Source organism: Cupressus sempervirens, chromosome 4 (genome assembly GCF_028749045.1).
Source record: "Cupressus sempervirens isolate cs-2001-9-10 chromosome 4, ASM2874904v1, whole genome shotgun sequence".
Taxonomy (NCBI): domain Eukaryota; kingdom Viridiplantae; phylum Streptophyta; class Pinopsida; order Cupressales; family Cupressaceae; genus Cupressus; species Cupressus sempervirens.
This window is the reverse complement of record NC_143121.1, coordinates 24,560,041-24,580,593: the sequence shown is the minus strand read 5'-3', so window position 1 is coordinate 24,580,593 and position 20,553 is coordinate 24,560,041. Positions and strand designations below refer to the sequence as shown.

Below are 20,553 nucleotides of genomic sequence, written 5' to 3'. Positions count from 1 at the left end.
AGTCCACACAACCTTATCATTCCTGATGGTATCTTCAATTTTGGGTGGCTCAATCTGAGTATTGAGATGATCTCCAATAGTTCTTCATCCTCAAATTTAACAACAAAATCATCCACAACTTATGTCATCTCTATAGCCATACTCCCAACAAGCTCAAGAAATATGCACAAAGAAAACTAAGAAAATCCTTTTATTTTTTGACAGCCTAACTTGTTAATAAAATGGGATATGATGCATTGATTACACTTGGTATTTTTGTAATTTAAATTGGAATAAAATTTATTTGGAAAGAGGCACCCCTTGGGATTGTAAAAAATTATTGCAAATCTTGCCTAGAGCTATGAACCTATACTTAGGGTGACTAGTCATAATTAGGGAAATTAATGAAAATGTGAGCCAGTCTAAATTCATTATCACAAGAACCGGCACCTTATAGGGAACCATAATTAGAATGACTCCCACAAGCCATATTTTTAAAATATTTATCATTACCTACAAAACTTATCTTTTTGAATGAGCAATAAAATCACTACTAGTAGATCATACTACCTTTCCCAAGTGTGGTTATTGATAACTCTTTGTTCAATATCATAGATTTTTGGATGTGACCATTGAATAATTTTCTAAGGAGCTTGGCAAGAGTGAGGTGCTAGTGAAACAAGAAAGTAAAACCTACTACCAAAGTAAGTGCATTAAGAAGCTCTGGAGGTTTGTTCTTCAAGAGATTATTTATTATGTTACATTGGATGTTATTTTTTTTGGTTTTATTTTCATCAATTTTTTTCTCATGATCCAATTCAAGCACAACATTAAGGTTTCTATTCCCTTTTATCTTAATTCTTCCATTAATTTGCAAGTATTAATGGTCTAAGGAATAATTTCTTTTCCAACCTTCCTCTTCATGATGTTTTAATGCTACTTATTTATGATTACATTAAAACTCGCTCTATTGTCAAGCCTCTTGAGATGAAAGGGCCATAGGATGCTTCTGAGGAGGGCTCAAAGGAATCTCATGATTAATTTGACATGAAAAATATTGAGGGCATACATTTAGAAGAGGATGATGAAGAGCCTAAAAATAAAGGTGAGGGGAAGGGCATGGTGGCTAAGACTAAAGTGAGAACCCATAATAAGAAGAAACTCTCTTCACCTAAGAAGTAGACAAGAAGGCTACAGAGTTTGATGATGATTCAATTGAGGATGAAAATGGCATAGAGACTAATATTGAAGAGATTGGGTCTAGTAGTAAGAAATCTAGGAAGGGGAGTGATAGGAAGAAGAGGAAGACTAGTCAGACTAGAAAGCATTTGAAGTCCTTTGCACCTAACAAATAGGTTGGAATTTCCTCTGATAAGTATGATGATGAGGGTGATGATATGGATATAGAAATTGATGATAAAGGTTCTAGCAAAAAATCATTTGGGAAGAAGAAACAATTTTAAAATGGAAACATAGAGAATAGTAAAGGCTTGGATTCCCCTTTGAACCTTATTAAAGAACAATATGGAGAGCATTCTCTTGTGGAGGAACTAAATGTGGGGGAATCGATTTCTCATTCAACTCAAGTTAACATTCTGGTCAAGGAACCTAGTGCCCCTACCAAGTCTAGGAAATGGTCTAGAAGAACATGAACATGAATAAGGTTAGGTTTGGCATTGCTAGGGAGACCTCATGGTTGGGGAAGTTAAATTTAGTAGAGTAGATCTTCAAGAACTCATTAATCCATCTCTTCGCATCCATAGATCTTCTCATCATTGATGTTGTTAATAATGCCAAGGAATAGTTTTCTAGATAACTTTAGGTAAGTTAAGTATATTTTCCATTAAATAATCAAGCTAAATGATAGATGACTAGTGTGGAGGCTAGGGGAGTTGGCCATAACAATTTTGAAGCTAGAGATAAGGATAACACCATCATGGGTGTTGTGATGAACATGATGAATTTCTATAAGATGGAAGAAAATATCCTATAATTAGATAACAAGGTCAACAACATTCATAATTCTTTGAAAAATATCATTGATTAGAGCTATAACATTCTCAAAGCTTCCAAAAAGGACATCAAGATCCTAAGATTTCAATAAAGTTGAACACTCTATTGGGGAGAAGGATATTATTGTTGTTCATGAGGACTAAGGTGTTGCTACTGAGAATAAAGAGGGGACTAGGAAAAGGACCAAGGCTAATACTAGAAAGATGGATACGACTACCACTTTTGATATCAGCTAGATCATGGAGGCAATTGAGAATATTGGAAAGCTTAAGGAGTGGACAACAAAGCTGATGAAGAAAATGGGTTAACTCCCTTTGTTTTCCTGGTTTGTACTATTCATTTTGTGTTTCCTATTTTTGTGGTTGCAGTGCTATCCTTTTGTTATTGTCTTGTTTGTTTGTTGGCTTTGTCCCTCTTTTGTTCTATTTTGTCTTGTGGGCTTAATGTTTAATCTCTAAGATATTTTGTACAAAGTTTCAAGGGCCCTTCAAAACCTATAAATTCTTTACCAAAAACTCCATGTTCATACCCCACTAGGTTGTCCACCACTTGGTTCCCTTCATGATACACATGCTAGATTTTAATTTCAAACCTATTTAATAGTATTTATGTATCCCTTATTATTGACATGACATGCTATCTCATCTTTTAAAACCCCTTAATTTCCTCAATGACCACTATGGAGTCACCTTCCACCACAAGGTTTTGAATTCTCATAGTGCAAGAAATCTCCAGCCCTTAGGGAAGCTCCATTGCTTCTGCCTCATTGCTAGAAATTTTAGCGCAGTTGCTCATGTAACCCCTAACGCGATTCCCTTTTTCATCATGTATAATCCCTCTAGCTGCCCTCTATTATTTCTTGTTGATTCATAAAATTTGAGTTTTCACCAAAACTGGGGGTGTGAGTTTCATCTAGTACCCTTTCTTATATGGACCTTCGTGTTGTCCATTCTTTCCACTAGATGAGATATATTCCACAATCCTACCCATCATTTGCTAGAGTGTGGGAGGGAGGTCTCTATTTACAATTCAGAGTACACTCTCTAATAAGGACCATAGTTGCTTTGAAGACTACCTCTAGGGGGGTTAATTTATCCCTAAATATATGGTTGTTACATTCTTTCCATATATTCTAATAGATATAAGGGGGTATATATTTCCATGACAACTTAATTAGGGGGTGGTGGGAGGGACACTCCAACCCAAAATGAATTATTGAGCATTACTATTCAAGACCCAAGAAATCCCCACCTAATAAAAAACTTCTTTAAAGTTTGAATAGAGTAGGAGCAATGAATTAGGAGGTGAGGGATAGTCTCTTCATCAATACTACAAAACACACATTGATTAACCATCTAGAAGCCACTCCTCTAAATATTATCAATCCTGAGTATACTATTGTGCATAACACATCACTAAAAGAAATTAATCTTAGGAAGGAGATGAAACTACCAAACATATTATTTTTCCATGAAGCCTCCCTCATCGATATTACTAAAATAGGCCAACTTAACACTGAAGTCCCTCAAGAGTTCTTGTCCCAAAAAAAATTATCTTTCTCTAGGAAGGAAGGGTTACGAGTTTATTTTAGGAGGTTCCCCATCTACTCATAGATTTTGGGAAGATAGATGGCTTGGAGACTCTCCTCTAGTTAGAGATTTTTGAAGCAAGTTCATTTGTGAGAATCATGATAGTAATATCATGAATGGTGTGTTCTTCTATTTTTCACTAACAAAAAGTTAATGAAAATATCATTTTTAATTTGGACATTCTTTCATAACATTAGAGTAAATTTATAGAAATAAATTACTAATATTGATGTAATTTTCTTATTTTTAAATATTCAAAATAAATATCTTGTGTGAAATTAAAAAATAGATTTAGTTTGGGATTCATTTAAGTTCAAATTATTTAGACTAATAGATTGATCTTGAATTTGTAAAGATATCTTCTCTTTTAACAGTGACCATAGAAATTCAAATTCATGAGCTCCATGGTCCAATTAGAAGGAGGAGATACCAATAGAGTAATAGATAATAAATAATAAATAAAATTAAAAACTGAAAAGTAATAAATATTGAATTAAATTTGTAGAAATTAGATAAATGAAATGTAATTTGTAATTTGATTTTTGAATACAATTTCTATATATTTATTATATATTACTTGGTATACTTTTAATTCATCTTCATTGTCTTAACTACTCTCATAATCTAAAGCCAAATTTTTCTCATACCAATGTAAACCAACAATATTGAAATTTTACATAACAAATAATAGCAAAAATAAAAATATTATAAGAAAAGGTAAAAAATATTATTATAATCATGGTATCTATTACATTCAATAAATTGAGTTAATAGAACTATTATTTATTATCCACCCACCTAACTAAAGTAACAACTAATTTATTTATTGTCTAACATAATTTCCTAACATTTTCTTTAAAAAATGTTAATTCAACCTTCCCACTGCTTTGAAACGAGGCTCTTTTTCTTCATATTTCTGTTCAGAGTAAATCTTCATGTAGTCACCAAATGAGTACTGTGGATACGCAGATAATTCATGAGCAGCATTCCCATTGCCTTGAGCTTGAGCAACGGGCTGAGGTGCAGGGCTCACAACTGCATTGTATGAAGGATTATAAAAGGATGCCACTGATAACCGGTTTCCGTCCTTTGTTGGGAGAATTCTATGCCATGCACTCTTATACTTTCCATTACTCACTGCTTCTATCTGATCACCAATGTTCACAACTATTGAGTGTTGCATTGGTTGCACATCAATCCAGCTGCCATTGTTGAGCACTTGAAGGCCAGGAACCTCATCATCTTGGTACAAAATAATGAGGCCACCCGCATCCGTATGAGCACGGATGCCCTTTATCAGATCTGGCCTTGGGCAGGGAGGATAATGGCTCACCTTTGTGCCAAAGAATGGCTTCTCCTTCTTCTCTTCCCCTGCAAATACCCTTTTCAGAAATCCTTTCTCCAGCCCCAAGCTTTCACTTATTATTTCCAACAATTTCTCTATCAGATTGAATATTTGGCTGCGGAACTCCTCAATTGTATCCCTGTACAAAATGCAAAAGGTAATGGGCTAGATGTTTGCATTAAATTTAATTAAATGAAAACAAGGGTTTACTCCGATTCTATTATGCCAGATTATAGGAAAATAAGATGCATTAAGGTTAAACTATATGAATTGTTTCTATTGATTATCTTTGCTGATTGTTAATAGAATTATATAGAAAGATCAACTATAATAATGTGCACTCGCACCAGTATAGATTAGTATTGATTGAATATTAAACGTACTTGAATTCTTTTGGGTCTGAAGGCCAAGAATTTGTCTCTTTCATCTCGTGGACTTGAAAAACGTCCTCCCAGTCCAAATTCTCAATCTTGTCAGCATTATTTCCCTTTGCTTCAGCTTCAATGGCTTTTTTCAGTGCCCTTACTGGGGAGGAATTCTTGAAATCTTGTTCTCTGTTAATTTTATATTGTTCTGAACAAACCTCTTTCACACTGTCCAAAAGACTGTGGTCAATGCCATGGTTTATAATCTGCAAAAATTAAACCAATTTAGTCAATTCCAGCTCACCAATGACATAATCTTGTAATGAATTATTTCTATCTATCTATCTATATATATATATATATATATGTAAAATTGACCCTTTTTATCAATTTGCTATATCATCACAATCATTTTACTGTTGTGGTTTTATCTATATAAGTAAAATTGACCCTTTTTATAGCATAAAAATACCAAAATGATGATAAGAGAACAGTCCCAACTCCAATCCAGATTCCTTATAACTTAGTTTACCACTATAATGAAAAGATAAAAACAGCTGACCCTTCTTGTACCATATGAAACAAGCATAAATACCTGAAAAAATCTGGGAGATTCACAAGCCTGTGCGATTTGAGCCATAAGGCCCCGTTTGGTTACAGGAATACCGGGCGCGGAATAGGGTTTTCAGCGCCAAAATCGGGTTATGGAAGAAAACGGTGGTGTTTGGTTCATCAAATGCATAACCCGGTTTCGAGTTTCGTCTGCCAATTTCGCTCGAAAATTGGAAGAAATTTCTTCCAAGAAATAGGTGGAAGTTGAAATGAAAACCAGGTTTTGGGTTTTTATGAATGCGTTTGAATAAATCGTCGGGTCTGCCGAATCCACCTTAGGTTTTTGGAAGAACAAATTGGGTTTTTTGGAAGATGACGGTTGTATTGTTTTCGTGCTCTGTTGTGCAAAGGCGAGGGTTTTTGGTTTGCTGCGTTTGTTGGGTTTGTGGGTTTTCTGTGGCCATGGTTTCCTGTGGCCGTGGTGTGTGGCTGTGGCATTTTTTGCGATTTCTCTTCTCCACTTTGAACAGCGGCGGCAGTAAACAGTTCTCCTCTCACACCCACCTTTGCATACTAGATTTTTTTAAGTTTTTTTGGTTCATTCAAACGTAACTGTTTGTTTCAAATCTATTTTTAAATTAGTCAATATATGTGGTAACTGTTTGTTTCAAATCTATTTTTAAAATAGTCAATATGTGCTCACTAATAAATTCGAGTATAGTGCTGTGAGAGATCAATACCAGTGAAATGAAAAATTAAACTTTGTAACAGTTTCTGGGTGTTTGTTTTAAATCTGTTTAGCAAAATAGTCAATATGTGCTCACTAATAAATTCCACTATAGTGCTGTGAGAGATCAATACCAGTGAAATGAACAACCAAACTTTGTAACAATTTCTTGCCAGTAATGAGTTCTAGTATGTTGTTGTGAGAGATGAATGAAATACCATTAAATAGAGCCAAGTCATAAACTTGTGCTCACTAATAAATTTTAGTATAGTGTTGTGAGAGATCAATACCAGTGAAATGAATAACTAAACTTTCTAACTATTTCTTGCCAGTAATGAGTTCTAGTATACTGCTGTGAGAGATGAATGCAATACCATTAAATAGAGTCAAGTCATAAACTATGTATGAATCAATTATGTATAGATCAATGTCAATCATTGCTTTTATCTATACATAATCAATATGTGCTCAATATGTGCTTAATAATGAATTCTAGTGTGTGCTCATGTGATTACCTGTATATATCATAGTGCCAATCAAGCAAAACATGGCAATCATGGCTTTTATCTATACATAGTTGACCTATACGTAGTTTATCATGGTTCAAATCTGTTTAGCAAAATAGTCCAATATATGATGTAACAGTTTGTTTAGAATCTGTTTGACAAAATAGTCAATATATGCTCACTAATGACTTTCAGTATAGTGTTGTGAGAGATCAATACCAGTGAAATGAACAACTAAACTTTGTAACAGTTTCTTGCCAGTAATGAGTTCTAGTGTACTGCTGTGAGAGATGAATGCAATACCATTAAATAGAGCCAAATCATAAACTATGTATAGATCAATGGCAATCATGGCTTTTATCTATACATAATCAATATGTGCTCAATAATGAATTCCAGTATGTGATCATGTGATTACCTGTATATATTATAGTGCCAATCATAATAGCAAAACATGGCAATCATGCTTTTATCCATACATAGTTGACCTATACATAGTTTATCATGGTTCAAATCTGTTTAGCAAAATAGTCCAATGAGTTCCAGTATAGTGATGTGAGAGATCAATGCAATACCATTAATCAAAGTGAATCATGCCAATGAAATGAACAACTAAACTATGGATATATCAAGTATGTATTGATCCATGCAAAATCATTCAACATACTTATGAGGTCATAAACTATGTATAGATAAAAGCCATGATTTCAAACTATGTATAGATCAATGCAGAAAGAAACTCTATTCCTATTGCCAACTATGTTACTTTTCATCTTCTAAAAGACGAGCCTCAGTTTCAGCAGACCCGACGATTTATTAAAACACATTCATAAAAGCCCAAATTCAAGTTATAGTTTGTACATGTGTATGTGTACATACATACATGTGTGTGTATGTACGTACACACATACATACTTGTGTGTGTACGTACATGCATGCATACATACATGTGTGTGTCTACGTACATGCATGCATACATGTGTGTGTGTGTACGTACATACATGCATACATACATACATACATTTATGTGTGTGTGTGTACATACACACATACATACATGTGTGTGTGTGTGTACATACATACATGCATACATACATGTGTGTGCACATACATATATACATACATGTGTGTATACATATAGACAAATGGAATCAATATTATGCTTTCATTGGTATAGATAGATTACATGGAGTATAATGACACATTTTAATTTGTTCTTTATGGGCTTATGATCCTTGGTAGTTGGTACTCCTTGTTGTATTTGAATAAATAATTGACTTCTTAATGCAATGAGGCTAGCAAATAATCATGTTGTATCTCGATAGGTGATAGTTGATATTTCATAACTGATAGTGTTTAAATTGTCCACATTTTAGGTCACTAATGGATCCTATGGAGAGTATAGAGGTCCAAGGAAGCATAGTTAGGAAGACCACATACACCCGCATTCTCACAATTCTTTTTGCTTTTGTTGGCATAGCCAAAGTACTGGTAGCCCGAGAAGGTAGTCAAATGGGTAAACGAATAAGAAAAGGAAATTTCTTTTGTAGAGACATTATTCATTCGAATGAGGTGGATTGTCATGATCAGATTCGGATGAGTAGGGCAGCCTTCTTTTCTCTAGCTCGTATTCTGAGGCTGAAAGGAAGCTTGAGAGATACGATCCACTTGAAGTTAGAGGAACAACTAGTGATGTTCCTCCACACCCTTGGGCACAATCTAAGGAACTGCAAGATTGCCCATAACTTTGGGCACTCAGGAGAGACAGTCAATCGGTACTTCCACAAGGTTTTGATGGCTATCTTAGCCCTTCACAGAGATTACTTCATACCACCTAGTCCAGGTACTCCTCCTGAAATTAGTGGGAAGGATCATTTTGAACCATTCTTCAAGGTAAATCACACATTATTACAAGTTTATTGTCTATAATTTTGTCCTTATCTTATTATTACTTGAGCATACATTTGATCAGTGTATCATATCCCATAGGATTGCATTGGAGCCATCGACGGTACCCATATTCTAGTGCGAGTTGATGTCGACATATAGGGTAAATATCGTGATAGAAAAGGGAACCTATCGCAAAATGTTATGGTTGTCTACTCCTTTGATTGTAAGTTTCAGTATTGCCTTGCTGGTTGGGAAGGCTCTGCTGCAGATAGCCGTGTTCTAGCCTCAGCTCTATCCAGATCAGATCCACTTGTAGTTCCCCCTGGTAAGCCAAATCACATTTTAATATACTCAAGGTTATGCTAAATGGTTCAAGTATTGACAATATACTTTCTTTATATAGGAAAATATTATCTTGTGGATGCTGGATATCCAAATGCACCTGGATTTCTCACTCCTTATCGGTGTACACGCTACCACTTGAAAGAGTGGTCAAGAGAAAACCCAATAAACTCTGCACATGAGTTGTTCAACCATCGACACTCCTCTCTTAGAAATGCAGTAGAACGTACATTTGGTATTCTAAAGCAGCGTTTTCCAATCTTAAGACATGCAACGTCTTATGATATCATGACACAATCCTATATTGTTTTAGCATGTTGCATACTTCACAATTTCATTACGATAGAGGATGGCCTTCCATCGGAAGAAGCTATTGAAGAGGAAGATGATCGTGATGGGATAGAGGTGCCACTACTTGAGACATATGGGTTGTCTCAGGAGGATAGAAATGAGTGGGCCCAATTTCGAGAAGATATAGCAAATAGGATGTGGGAAGATTATAGATCTCGAGAATAAATGATTTATTAGAAGGCAATGTGCTTTATATGATTAAATTGATGTATGCATATACAATGATGGTGTTTGATTTCGTTATTCTGATATCAGTCTTTGCTACATTCTAATTAAATAAAAAGAACATTAACTTTCAATTTCACACCTACATTATGTACAAAAATTGTTGATCATATCTGCAATACACAATTCAACTTGAAATATAGATTACATTGATTTAAATGCAAGAAAGCACAATTATTATACATCTTTGCATTGAGAAAGTACAATAACATGCTTCATAATGGGGCTCATGACTATTTACTTGCCATTGATATCACCATTTTGTCTTACTGGTAGTTTTTTTGATGTTGATGTGTTATCATCAATTATTGCTTAAAATGTGTATCATCTTCAGTTAAATTCTTTCAAGTTTATTAAATGTTAGCCTCATTGCATTAGGATGTATTAAAAAATGATATTTAAAGTTTATCATCTTCAATTTTAAATGAAATACAGCAAGGAGTACCAAATGATGAAGATCATAAGCCCACTAGTAAGAAGAGAACAATGAATTCGTTGAAAATCCTATTTTTCTGATGTTACTGCTTGCTGCATTATATTTAAATTTAAAGAGCAATAACTTTCAATTTCAGTCGTATGATTACTTTAAATCGTAATACGTTTACCTATTCAATATGTTAGCCTTGTTCCATTATGACGTATTACAAATTGATAGTTAAAGATTTTCTATTTCAAATTTAAATGAAATACAGGAAGGAGTACACAATGGCATATACCGAGCTCATGATGAGCATGGACGGATCTGATCATGTGAAACAGATGTGTTCTCCCATTACTTTGAGTGATATAGATGGATCCCTCGCTGTGAGCAACAAATCTTCTTCTTCAAAGAAGAAAATGTGGAAAAAATCGATGGAATGCAAGTTTTTAGACTTGCTCCTTGAACAAGTCCATCTCGGACGAAAAGGTGAAGGTGGGTTTAAAAAAGAGGCATGGACTGCGATAGAGAGGACATTCAATTCAGCGATGAACTCAAATCTGTCACGAGATCATTTTAAGAATAAGCTAAAAACATGGAAAGTAGGATATAAAGTAATGAAGGACTTGAAAAATACAAGTGGGTTAGCTTGGAATGAAGAAACTCAAACTATGGATGCTGAGGATTCAGTGTGGGATGACCTTTTGAAGGTAGGATCATCTTTGTACTCTTTTCATTGAAGAAATTTTTCCTTCTTATTTTAATAATGAAAAACTTACAACCTAATCCATCTATTAATGCTTATATGTAGAGGAGAGAATTCAAAAATGCAAAAATGTATAAGAGGTCACCTTTCCAATATTTCAATGAGTTGGCTGTAATTGTTGGTAATGACATTGCTGAAGGGTTCGCATCTACAACACCCCTTGATGCTGAAGAAGGGCACCCTATGAACAATGCATTTAATGTGCTTGATGAGGATGATACCAATTGTGGTACACCTCTTGACAGCCAACCAGATATTGATGAAGAGTTATATCATTCCAATCAGTCGAGTGCAAGTGCTAGAGGGACTCCTCCACCATCATCATCAAGGAGGGGAAAGAGGAAGAAGACATCTTTGGCTGCATCATTGGATGTGATATGCGAAACTATGAAGGAACTAAAAGATGGCCTCATTAAGCCTCAGATTGTAAAAGTGGATAAATCTGAAGATGATAATATTTTGACTGCTGCATATATTGCTCTCAAAGCTGTCCCTGAACTGAGTCGAGCAATTTTCGTGAAAGCGCATGATACCTTCGTGCTTCAACGTGAAAGAGCCAAAGGGTTATTGATGATGGATGAGGTGGAGAGAGTGGAGTGGATTGCAATGACATTTGGTACCATTTAGCTATTTCAGCTACTGACTGGATTGCAATGACTTATGCTGCATGATTACTCTATTCAATGGTTTTGCATTAATCTCTAATAGCACTAAACTATAACTATATTAATCTCACATCACTATATTGAAACTCATTATTGAGCACATTTTGACTATTTAATTAGTGATCTCTCACAGCACTATACTGGAAGTCATTAGTGAGCATATATTTACTATTTTGTTAAACAGATTCTAAACAAATTGTTACAGCATGTATTGGACTGTTTTGCTAAATGGATTTGAACCATGATAAATTATGTATAGATAAAACCCATGATTGTCATTGATCTTCCATGTATCCATACATAGTTTATGTGTTGGCTGTGTTTAATGGTATTGCATTGATTTGTACATAGTTTATGACGTCATAAGTATGTTGAATGATTTTGCATGGATCTATACATACTTGATATATCCATAGTTTAGTTGTTCATTTCATTGGCATGATTCACTTTGATTAATGGTATTGCATTGATCTCTCACAACACTATACTAGAAGTCATTAGTGAGCATATATTTACTATTTAGTTAAACAAATTCTAAACAAACTGTTACAGCATGTATTGGACTGTTTTGCTAAACAGATTTGAACCATGATAAATTATGTATATGTCAACTATGTATAGATAAAAGCCATGATTGTCATTGATCTTCCATGTATCCATACATAGTTTATGAGTTAGCTTCATTTAATGGTATTGCATTGATTTGTACATAGTTTATGATGTCATAAGTATGTTGAGTGATTTTGCATGGATCTATACATACTTGATATATCCATAGTTTAGTTGTTCATTTCATTGGCATGATTCACTTTGATTAATGGTATTGCATTGATCTCTCACAATACTATACTGGGAGTCATTAGTGAGCATATATTTACTATTTTGTTAAATAGATTCTAAACAAACTGTTACAACATGTATTGGATTGTTTTGCTAAACAGATTTGAACCATGATAAACTATGTATATGTCAACTATGTATAGATAAAAGCCATGATTGCCATTGATCTTCCATGTATCCATACATAGTTTATGAGTTGACTGTGTTTAATGGTATTGCATTGATCTGTACATAGTTTATGACATCATAAGTATGTTGAATGATTTTACATGGATCTATACATACTTGATATATCCATAGTTTAGTTATTCATTTCATTGGCATGATTCACTTTGATTAATGGTATTGCATTGATCTCTCACAACACTATACTGGAAGTCATTAGTGAGCATATATTTACTATTTTGTTAAACAGATTCTAAACAAACTGTTACAGCATATATTGGATTGTTTTGCTAAACAGATTTGAACCATGATAAACTATGTATAGGTAAACTATGTATAGATAAAAGCATAATTGCCATGTTTTTCTATTATGATTGACATTATGATATATACAAGTAATCACGTGAGCACATACTGGAATTCATTATTAAGTACATATTGACTATTTTGCTAAACAGATTTGACACAAACAGCTAGACACTATTACAAAGTTTAATTGTTCATTTCACTGGTATTGATCTCTCATAGCACCATACTAGAATTTATTAGTGAGCACATATTGACTATTTTTCTAAATAGATTTGAAACAAATAGTTACCACATCTATTGACTATGCTAAGCAAATAGCAGATAGAAATAGAACCATGATAAACTATGTATAGGTCAGCTATGTATAGATAAAAGCTAGTGATATACTTGTAAATTTCATTATTGAGCACATATTGAGCACATATTGATTATGTCTAGATAAAAGCCATGATTGCCATTGATCTATACATAGCTTATGAATTGGCTCTATTTATATGGTATTGCATTCATCTCTCACAACACTATACTAGAACTCATTACTGGCAAGAAACTGTTACAAAGTTTAGTTGTCCATTTCAGTGGTATTGATCTGTCACAACACTATATTGGAATTCATTAGTGAGCACATATTGACTATTTTGCTAAACAGATTTGAAACAAACAATATGTATGTACACACATGTATGTATGTACGTACATATGTATGTATTATGTGCATATGTATGTACACACATGTATGTACGCATGTATACATACTTGATCTATGCATTGCATTGATCTCTCACAACACTATACTAGAACTCATTACTGAGCACATTTTTACTATTTTGCTAAGCATGTATGTATGTATATGTGTATGTATGTATGTACACACATGTATGTACATATGCATGTATGTATGTGCATATGTATGTACACACATGTATGTACGTAAGTATACAAACTTGATCTATGCATAGTTTAGTCATCCATTTTATTGACATGATTGGCATTGGTCAATATGCAGGATAGTTGTTCATTTCATTGGCATTCGCACGATTGGCATGTGAAGTCATTCCAGATGGTTAATTGGCTTTGTGTAATGGTATTGCATTGATCTGTCACAACACTATATTGGAAATCATTACTGAGCACTTTTTTTCTATTTTGCTAAGCATGTATGTATGTATGTGTGTATGTATGTATGTAGGTGCGTATGTATGTACACATGTATGTACATGTGTATGTATGTATGTATGTGCGTATATATGTATGTCTGTGCATATGTATGTTCACGCATGTATGTACGTATGTATACATACTTGATATATGCATAGTTTAGTCATTCATTTCATTGACATGATTGGCATTGGTCAGTACATAGTTTAGTTGTTCATTTCATTGGCATTCACACGATTGGCATGTGAAATAATTCTACAGGGTTAGTTGGCTTTGTTTAATGGTATTGCATTGATCTCTCACAACACGTAGTTTATGATCTCGTAAACGTTTGGTATAGTTGTTCATTGCATTGTTAATTAGAGTTATATTTGAACCATACATACGTGGAATACACAAGGAGTGGCAAATGATGAATGCTCAATTGTAGAACTTGAAAGCATATAGAAATGTGATTTGCTAGATGATTGTATAGTTCATGATTCTATCCTATGTTATATCTATAGTCCTAATTTTCTTGCATATGTTTTTATTTTTTTGTCTTTTGCTCCCTATTTGATTTCCTATGTATGTTTTCATTGACAAGATTATCAAAAGTATTGAGGATTTTTGGTAGATGATTGTACAGTCATGATTATGTCCCATGTTATATGTATATTCCTAATTTGCTTGGATATTTTTTAAATTTTTTATTTTTTTTCCACAGTTTGGTTTCCTATGTACGTGCTTCTTGACAAGATTGTCAACGGTATTGATAAAGTGTCTTTGTCTTGTATTTTTTTATTGCTCTTGATTTGCTAATATTGCAAGACCACACATGCTGATAAAAAATGAGCTATCAGATGATTGTTTACTGTGTTTGTAAACGATCAATATTTCTGATGCCACTCCTTGGTGTATTCCATTAAAAAAATAATCAGGTTTTAATTTTTCAAGCATGTTTAGTTCATATATGCAGGATTGACCATCTAACAACACAAATAGTAATGGGAAGATTGAGCAGCATGAGAGGGTTGCCGTCGAATGTGGGGCATAAGGGCATACATCATGGATTTCTCAGTGTTTTTGTATGTAACGGTGTGTCGTCGAATGTGGGGCATAAAGGCATACATCGTGGATTTCTCAGTGTTTTTGTGTTTAACGGTGTGTTTTCACACCACCATCAAATCATGGATATTGTTCTATCAAGTTAGCAAGTTTTCATATTGTAGTAATTATGTGAAAATCATTATTAGAATTTCATGATGTTAAAATATGATTTATATGATTAATGATTTTCATGATCTTTTTTTTTAAATTGCATGTAAAATCTATGTTGCCAAAATTCCACATTTTTTAAGAGCAATTATTAACAAAGCATCATTTTTCTTGTTAAAGTTCTCATCAAATGTTTAATGTATGTGAATGTAAAATGGTATATTTTTTCCTATATAATATTTCACATAAAATTTAGTTGCATATTTTGTTGAATAATTAACTAACTTAATAAATTTATTAAAAGGGAGAGATACATAGAGGGGCAGAGAGTGCGGGATAAGAAGGGGGGATGGAGGGACAGAGGGAGAGAGTGAGAGAGAGAGAGAGGAGCTTGTGTGTTCCTGCATCTGTAGAAAGGTGTCTATTGATGTGTGTTTTATGACTCACCAAACAGTAGAATGAAATACTGAAATATCTTATCCTCTCTTGAATATATATCTGTCTATGACCTCATCAAGATCTTCAAATGTCTCCTCCCCAATTGAAAGTATTTTCCAAGTCGAAGATAGCTAGCAAAATCCTTTTGGTCTTTTCCTCCCTCCACAATATCCTTGTGTGCATAAACTCCATTGAAAATATTCAGTGTTAGAATCAAGTGAGTAGGCCCTTTCAAGCATGGACGGATAATACTCTCCCCTGGCTCTTTATCTATTAGGAACTTAATGGTTTCATTCTCTTGTTCACTTCGTGAAATGGAATCCTCTTCCGCAAAATATGGATCCTTAACCTCCTTATCCTTATCCTATGCACCCTGATAGTTATCATTCTTTAGTGAACTCTCTTTGCAAGTTAACTCAACTAGGTACTTCACTTTTGTCATAGTTTTCACCCAACAGGTAAGGATGTTGCCTTCTGCAATTTTTTCTAAAGGATCTATATCTAGATCATCAGAAAGCTCCTCTTTCAATATTATTCATGTCAAGCTTGATTCCAGATCACAAATTATACGATGATTTTGGACTCTGCGGGGACAATTTTTTCCATTAATAGGGTCTCTTCATTTTCTCCAGTCAGCAGATAAAATTCCTCATCCTGGGATGGCTCTTTATATGGCGATCTCAAATCCTGAAATCCATGTAACAATTCACTCTTTATGTCAGCAAGGGTTTCCTTCTTTTTATTGGATGTCCATTGCTCCACACTTCTAGCATATTCATCAATATCAAGGGCATTTAACAGATCAGGATATTTTTGACATGCTCAACAACCATTTCTTGTGTTTCCTCATCCATATCATCTATATCATGTCCAGCTTCTTCACAATATATGTCCTTAGCCATTTTCTTGGCAAATTCATATGACTTTGGATGAATTCTAGTATCATCCAATGGATCCATAACATGGTTTTCGGATGCTGCTTGTCCATTCCCTCTAACCCTTAAAAAAACCAATAGCATTTATAAAGACAAGTGGCTTCATAGCCTCTACAGTTGGTTGTTGTAACTATTACCTGCTCAACAGCTTCATACTTTTCATCTGGAGTAAGGAAATGTTCCAGTGAATGAAGCTTCAATGATAATATTTCTTTGCCAAGACTATATAATGTTGCAACCATGGCCAATGGATTCTGAAGATACCGACCAAGAGCCACAACATGCCTCACAATCCCTCTCTGTGTCGGCAACTAGTCTTAAGAGATGCGAGAATTCTCATATAGTGTAGGCAATAATTCATCTCCATAAACAACATTTATTGTGTCCAATCCTTCTACCAAATCACGTGGATGAACACAAATATAGGGAGGGATAGAGAGAGGACACAAACACACATATTTAGCGGCTAAGTCACAAGGTTCAAGTTTCAATTCGAGTTCGACAATTATGAAGTTCGGATGAACTTGACAATAAATTCAATTCGACGATAAATTTGTCTTACACAATTTTTCAAAAATATATAATATATATGATCACAATTTTCAACAATGGGACAAAAAATAACTTCGTACAAATGGTTGCATGTATGATTATTTTTTACTTTTCTTTGCTAATAAATAGAATTAAAATAAAAAATAATAATCATTTTATTTATTATTGACTAACAAAATAAAACTGTGAATATTCAAGAATAAATAATAATAATAATGTAGTCTAATTATAAATAAATTAAATCATAAATATTAATACTTTACTCATTCTAATCCTTGTGTTTCACTAATTAAATAAGATTAAAAAAATTTACATCAAATTCCAATTCCAATTAGAAAATGAACAACCAAACGCAACAAAAAGATATTCCTAGTCATATTCTGTTCCAATTCCAATTTCTAAATTGGCAACCAAACGCAGAATATGGATTTGAAAATTCATCTTCCGTGTCAACCAAACGGTCCAACTATCTTCCTAAAATACATAACCAGGTTTTCGAAAACCTGGTTATCAGATAACCTGGTTATGAGGAAAATTCATCTTCCCCAACCAAACGGGACCTAATGGCTTTCCTCTCTCCTCCATCAATCTTCGCCACATCAATCACTGGAATACCCATTTCTGAATTCCTCTTGGAAAATCTTAAGACAATCAAATACTAAATAAATTTTCACAACTGGGAAGATAGATGAACACTTGGTAATATGCGCAACACTGAGACCCTATTTATATGTCATTAAAGAATTCAATTCACGTGTGAGAATACTTATAAGAATTCAATTCACTGTTCATGATATGATTCAGGATTGGACCAAGAAGTCAAAATTGTTGTGCGTATCAGTTATACTTCCAATCATACGGCTAAATCTAATTGTTGTTTGATTAGGATTCTTGATTTTTAGGACTGTACTCTAATTGAATTTGTATGTTGACGTACTTTAATTGAAGATATATTTGTTTTTTAGTCTGAGAGAAGCATCATGATCTGCCGACTGTGACTAACACGGCAAAATTTCATTTTCTCACCGAGTCAAGCTTTCGTTTTCAACGTTTCTCCATGTGTCGTTTGAATTTCTGTAGAAATGGGCACGAAGCCGCCCACGAGATATTGTCAATAATTTAAACATTCAATTTGAGCTTTATTCTTATGATATATTTAGATAGTAGTTTGCAACGCCACTAACGATGATTTCGACTATTGTAGCCCTTGATCATCTAGCTAAAGATATGTTCATATTTATTTCTCTTAAGACATCTTCACCTTGAAGGCCTTGATAGTTTTGGACAATCTATGTAATATGAAATATTCACGGAACATGTAGTATGTGATATGATTCATTTTATATATTTGGCAATTATACAATCTCATTTTAGATTCTTTTACAAATTCTATAGTTCATAGTTGCTCATAGTTAATCAATGTTAAGATCTTACTTTTCTTTATATAAAGGTAACTTATAGTCTAAGGATGACACTCATAGGTCTTATAGGTATTAAACTAAAGTGTGCTTATTCATATCCCATACATAAGCTCAAAACTATTCTCTCCTCATTGATATACCCTTGTCTATTTCAAAGATATCTTGTACCCTTTGTCTTATTTTGAGTAATGGTTTTAGAGGACAAAGGCTTAATTCCTAGAGTCAAAGTATTAAATAGACAAAGGTGACTTATTTTTCCCATTAGTATTTGATATTGAAGGGGGCCCCTAAAGGAGAGGTCAATCACAATTTCAGAAGCTAGTTTGGCAGTATCCCACATATTATAAATCTATCACCATCACTAGTCATTTTAGGTCACCCTAGCACATGCATTTCATGTGATGTGTCGTATGCCAAACTTTATAATTTAAAGACATCCATTATGCTCTTAAATGTACACTAAATATGAATGCAAGTATCCTATAAAAGAATAACTATACCATGTATCAATTCTAAAAGAAAATAAATGATAAGTAGGACATGATTTCCACAGCTAGTCAAATTGTGATGTGAATATCAGGATTTAACTGTGTGATTTTGAGTCAAACTCGATGACCCATATTTCATGAGTAGTGATTCAACATGAATCCATCTCTCATGAGAATAAATGGAACACTTAGCACTCATTGGATCTAGGTGATGCTCACAGGGGTGAAGCACCGGGACTTCCCGGGAGGTCACCCATCCCAGTACTACTCCAGCCTGAGCGCGCTTAACTACGGAGTTTCCTCCACAGTTAAACCCAAAGCTTGCAACCCCATTTGCAAAACCTTCACCAAGTGTTGTGCCTTATGAACCATTCATTAGAAAGCCCCTTAAGCTCATCAATTGATAAGTAGGACATGATTTCCACAGCTAGTCAAATTGTGATGTGAATATCAGGATTTAACTGTGTGATTTTGAGTCAAACTCGATGACCCCAACACTTGGTGAAGGTTTTGCAAATGGGGTTGCAAGCTTTGGGTTTAACTGTGGAGGAAACTCCGTAGTTAAGCGCGCTCAGGCTGGAGTAGTACTGGGATGGGTGACCTCCCGGGAAGTCCCGGTGCTTCACCCCTGTGAGCATCACCTAGATCCAATGAGTGCTAAGTGTTCCATTTATTCTCATGAGAGATGGATTCATGTTGAATCACTACTCATGAAATATGGGTCATCGAGTTTGACTCAAAATCACACAGTTAAATCCTGATATTCACATCACAAAATAAATGATTCAAATGTGTCTCATCATATAGGCCATTTACACATATTTCCAAATATTATCTTCAATATATCCCTTTATTAATTGTTTATAACAATGGGTTTGGAATAGGATAATGTATTCACTAATTAAACTCACAAGCTCCTTAAATATACCTCTACACAATATTCTATAATATATTAGGTCTATGTCGTAAAAATCTAACTTTACATATCAAAATAGATTCATGATAATCAAGGTCAAATTTTGAGAGCACAAGATAAACCACATTGTTTTCTGATTATCTAGTGTCTTAGACATTTACCATCTACCGTAGTCCTATCATTGTAGCACCTAGAACATAAGACATGTGTGTTATAGTGAGGATTTCATTGCACCAAAATATTTTTTTGTTAGTGCCTGATACAACCACTAAACTTATAGGACACAAGAGGCAGCAAGTCCTTCTCATGAATCCTAAAGGGAGCTCTATAGTTTGTCAACAATATCACCATGAGCATTACCTAATGGTTTGAGGATTCAAACCTATAACCAAGTGTTGATA

The 20,553-nt window shown here is 34.1% G+C and overlaps 1 protein-coding gene across 1 annotated transcript; it reads right to left on the bottom strand.

Moving 5' to 3' along the window:
* Positions 1-4,380: 4,380 nt before the first annotated feature.
* On the bottom strand, positions 4,381-17,946 carry LOC149559748 (1-aminocyclopropane-1-carboxylate oxidase-like). Its single transcript, XM_089827478.1, has 5 exons — positions 17,878-17,946; positions 6,178-6,416; positions 5,910-6,053; positions 5,310-5,564; positions 4,381-5,065 (listed from the first exon to the last, which is right to left on the bottom strand). Exons 1-5 carry the CDS (start codon positions 17,944-17,946, stop codon positions 4,447-4,449), a joined length of 1,326 nt encoding a protein of 441 aa, XP_089683604.1. The 3' UTR covers positions 4,381-4,446.
* Between the last annotated feature and the right edge of the window lie 2,607 nt (positions 17,947-20,553).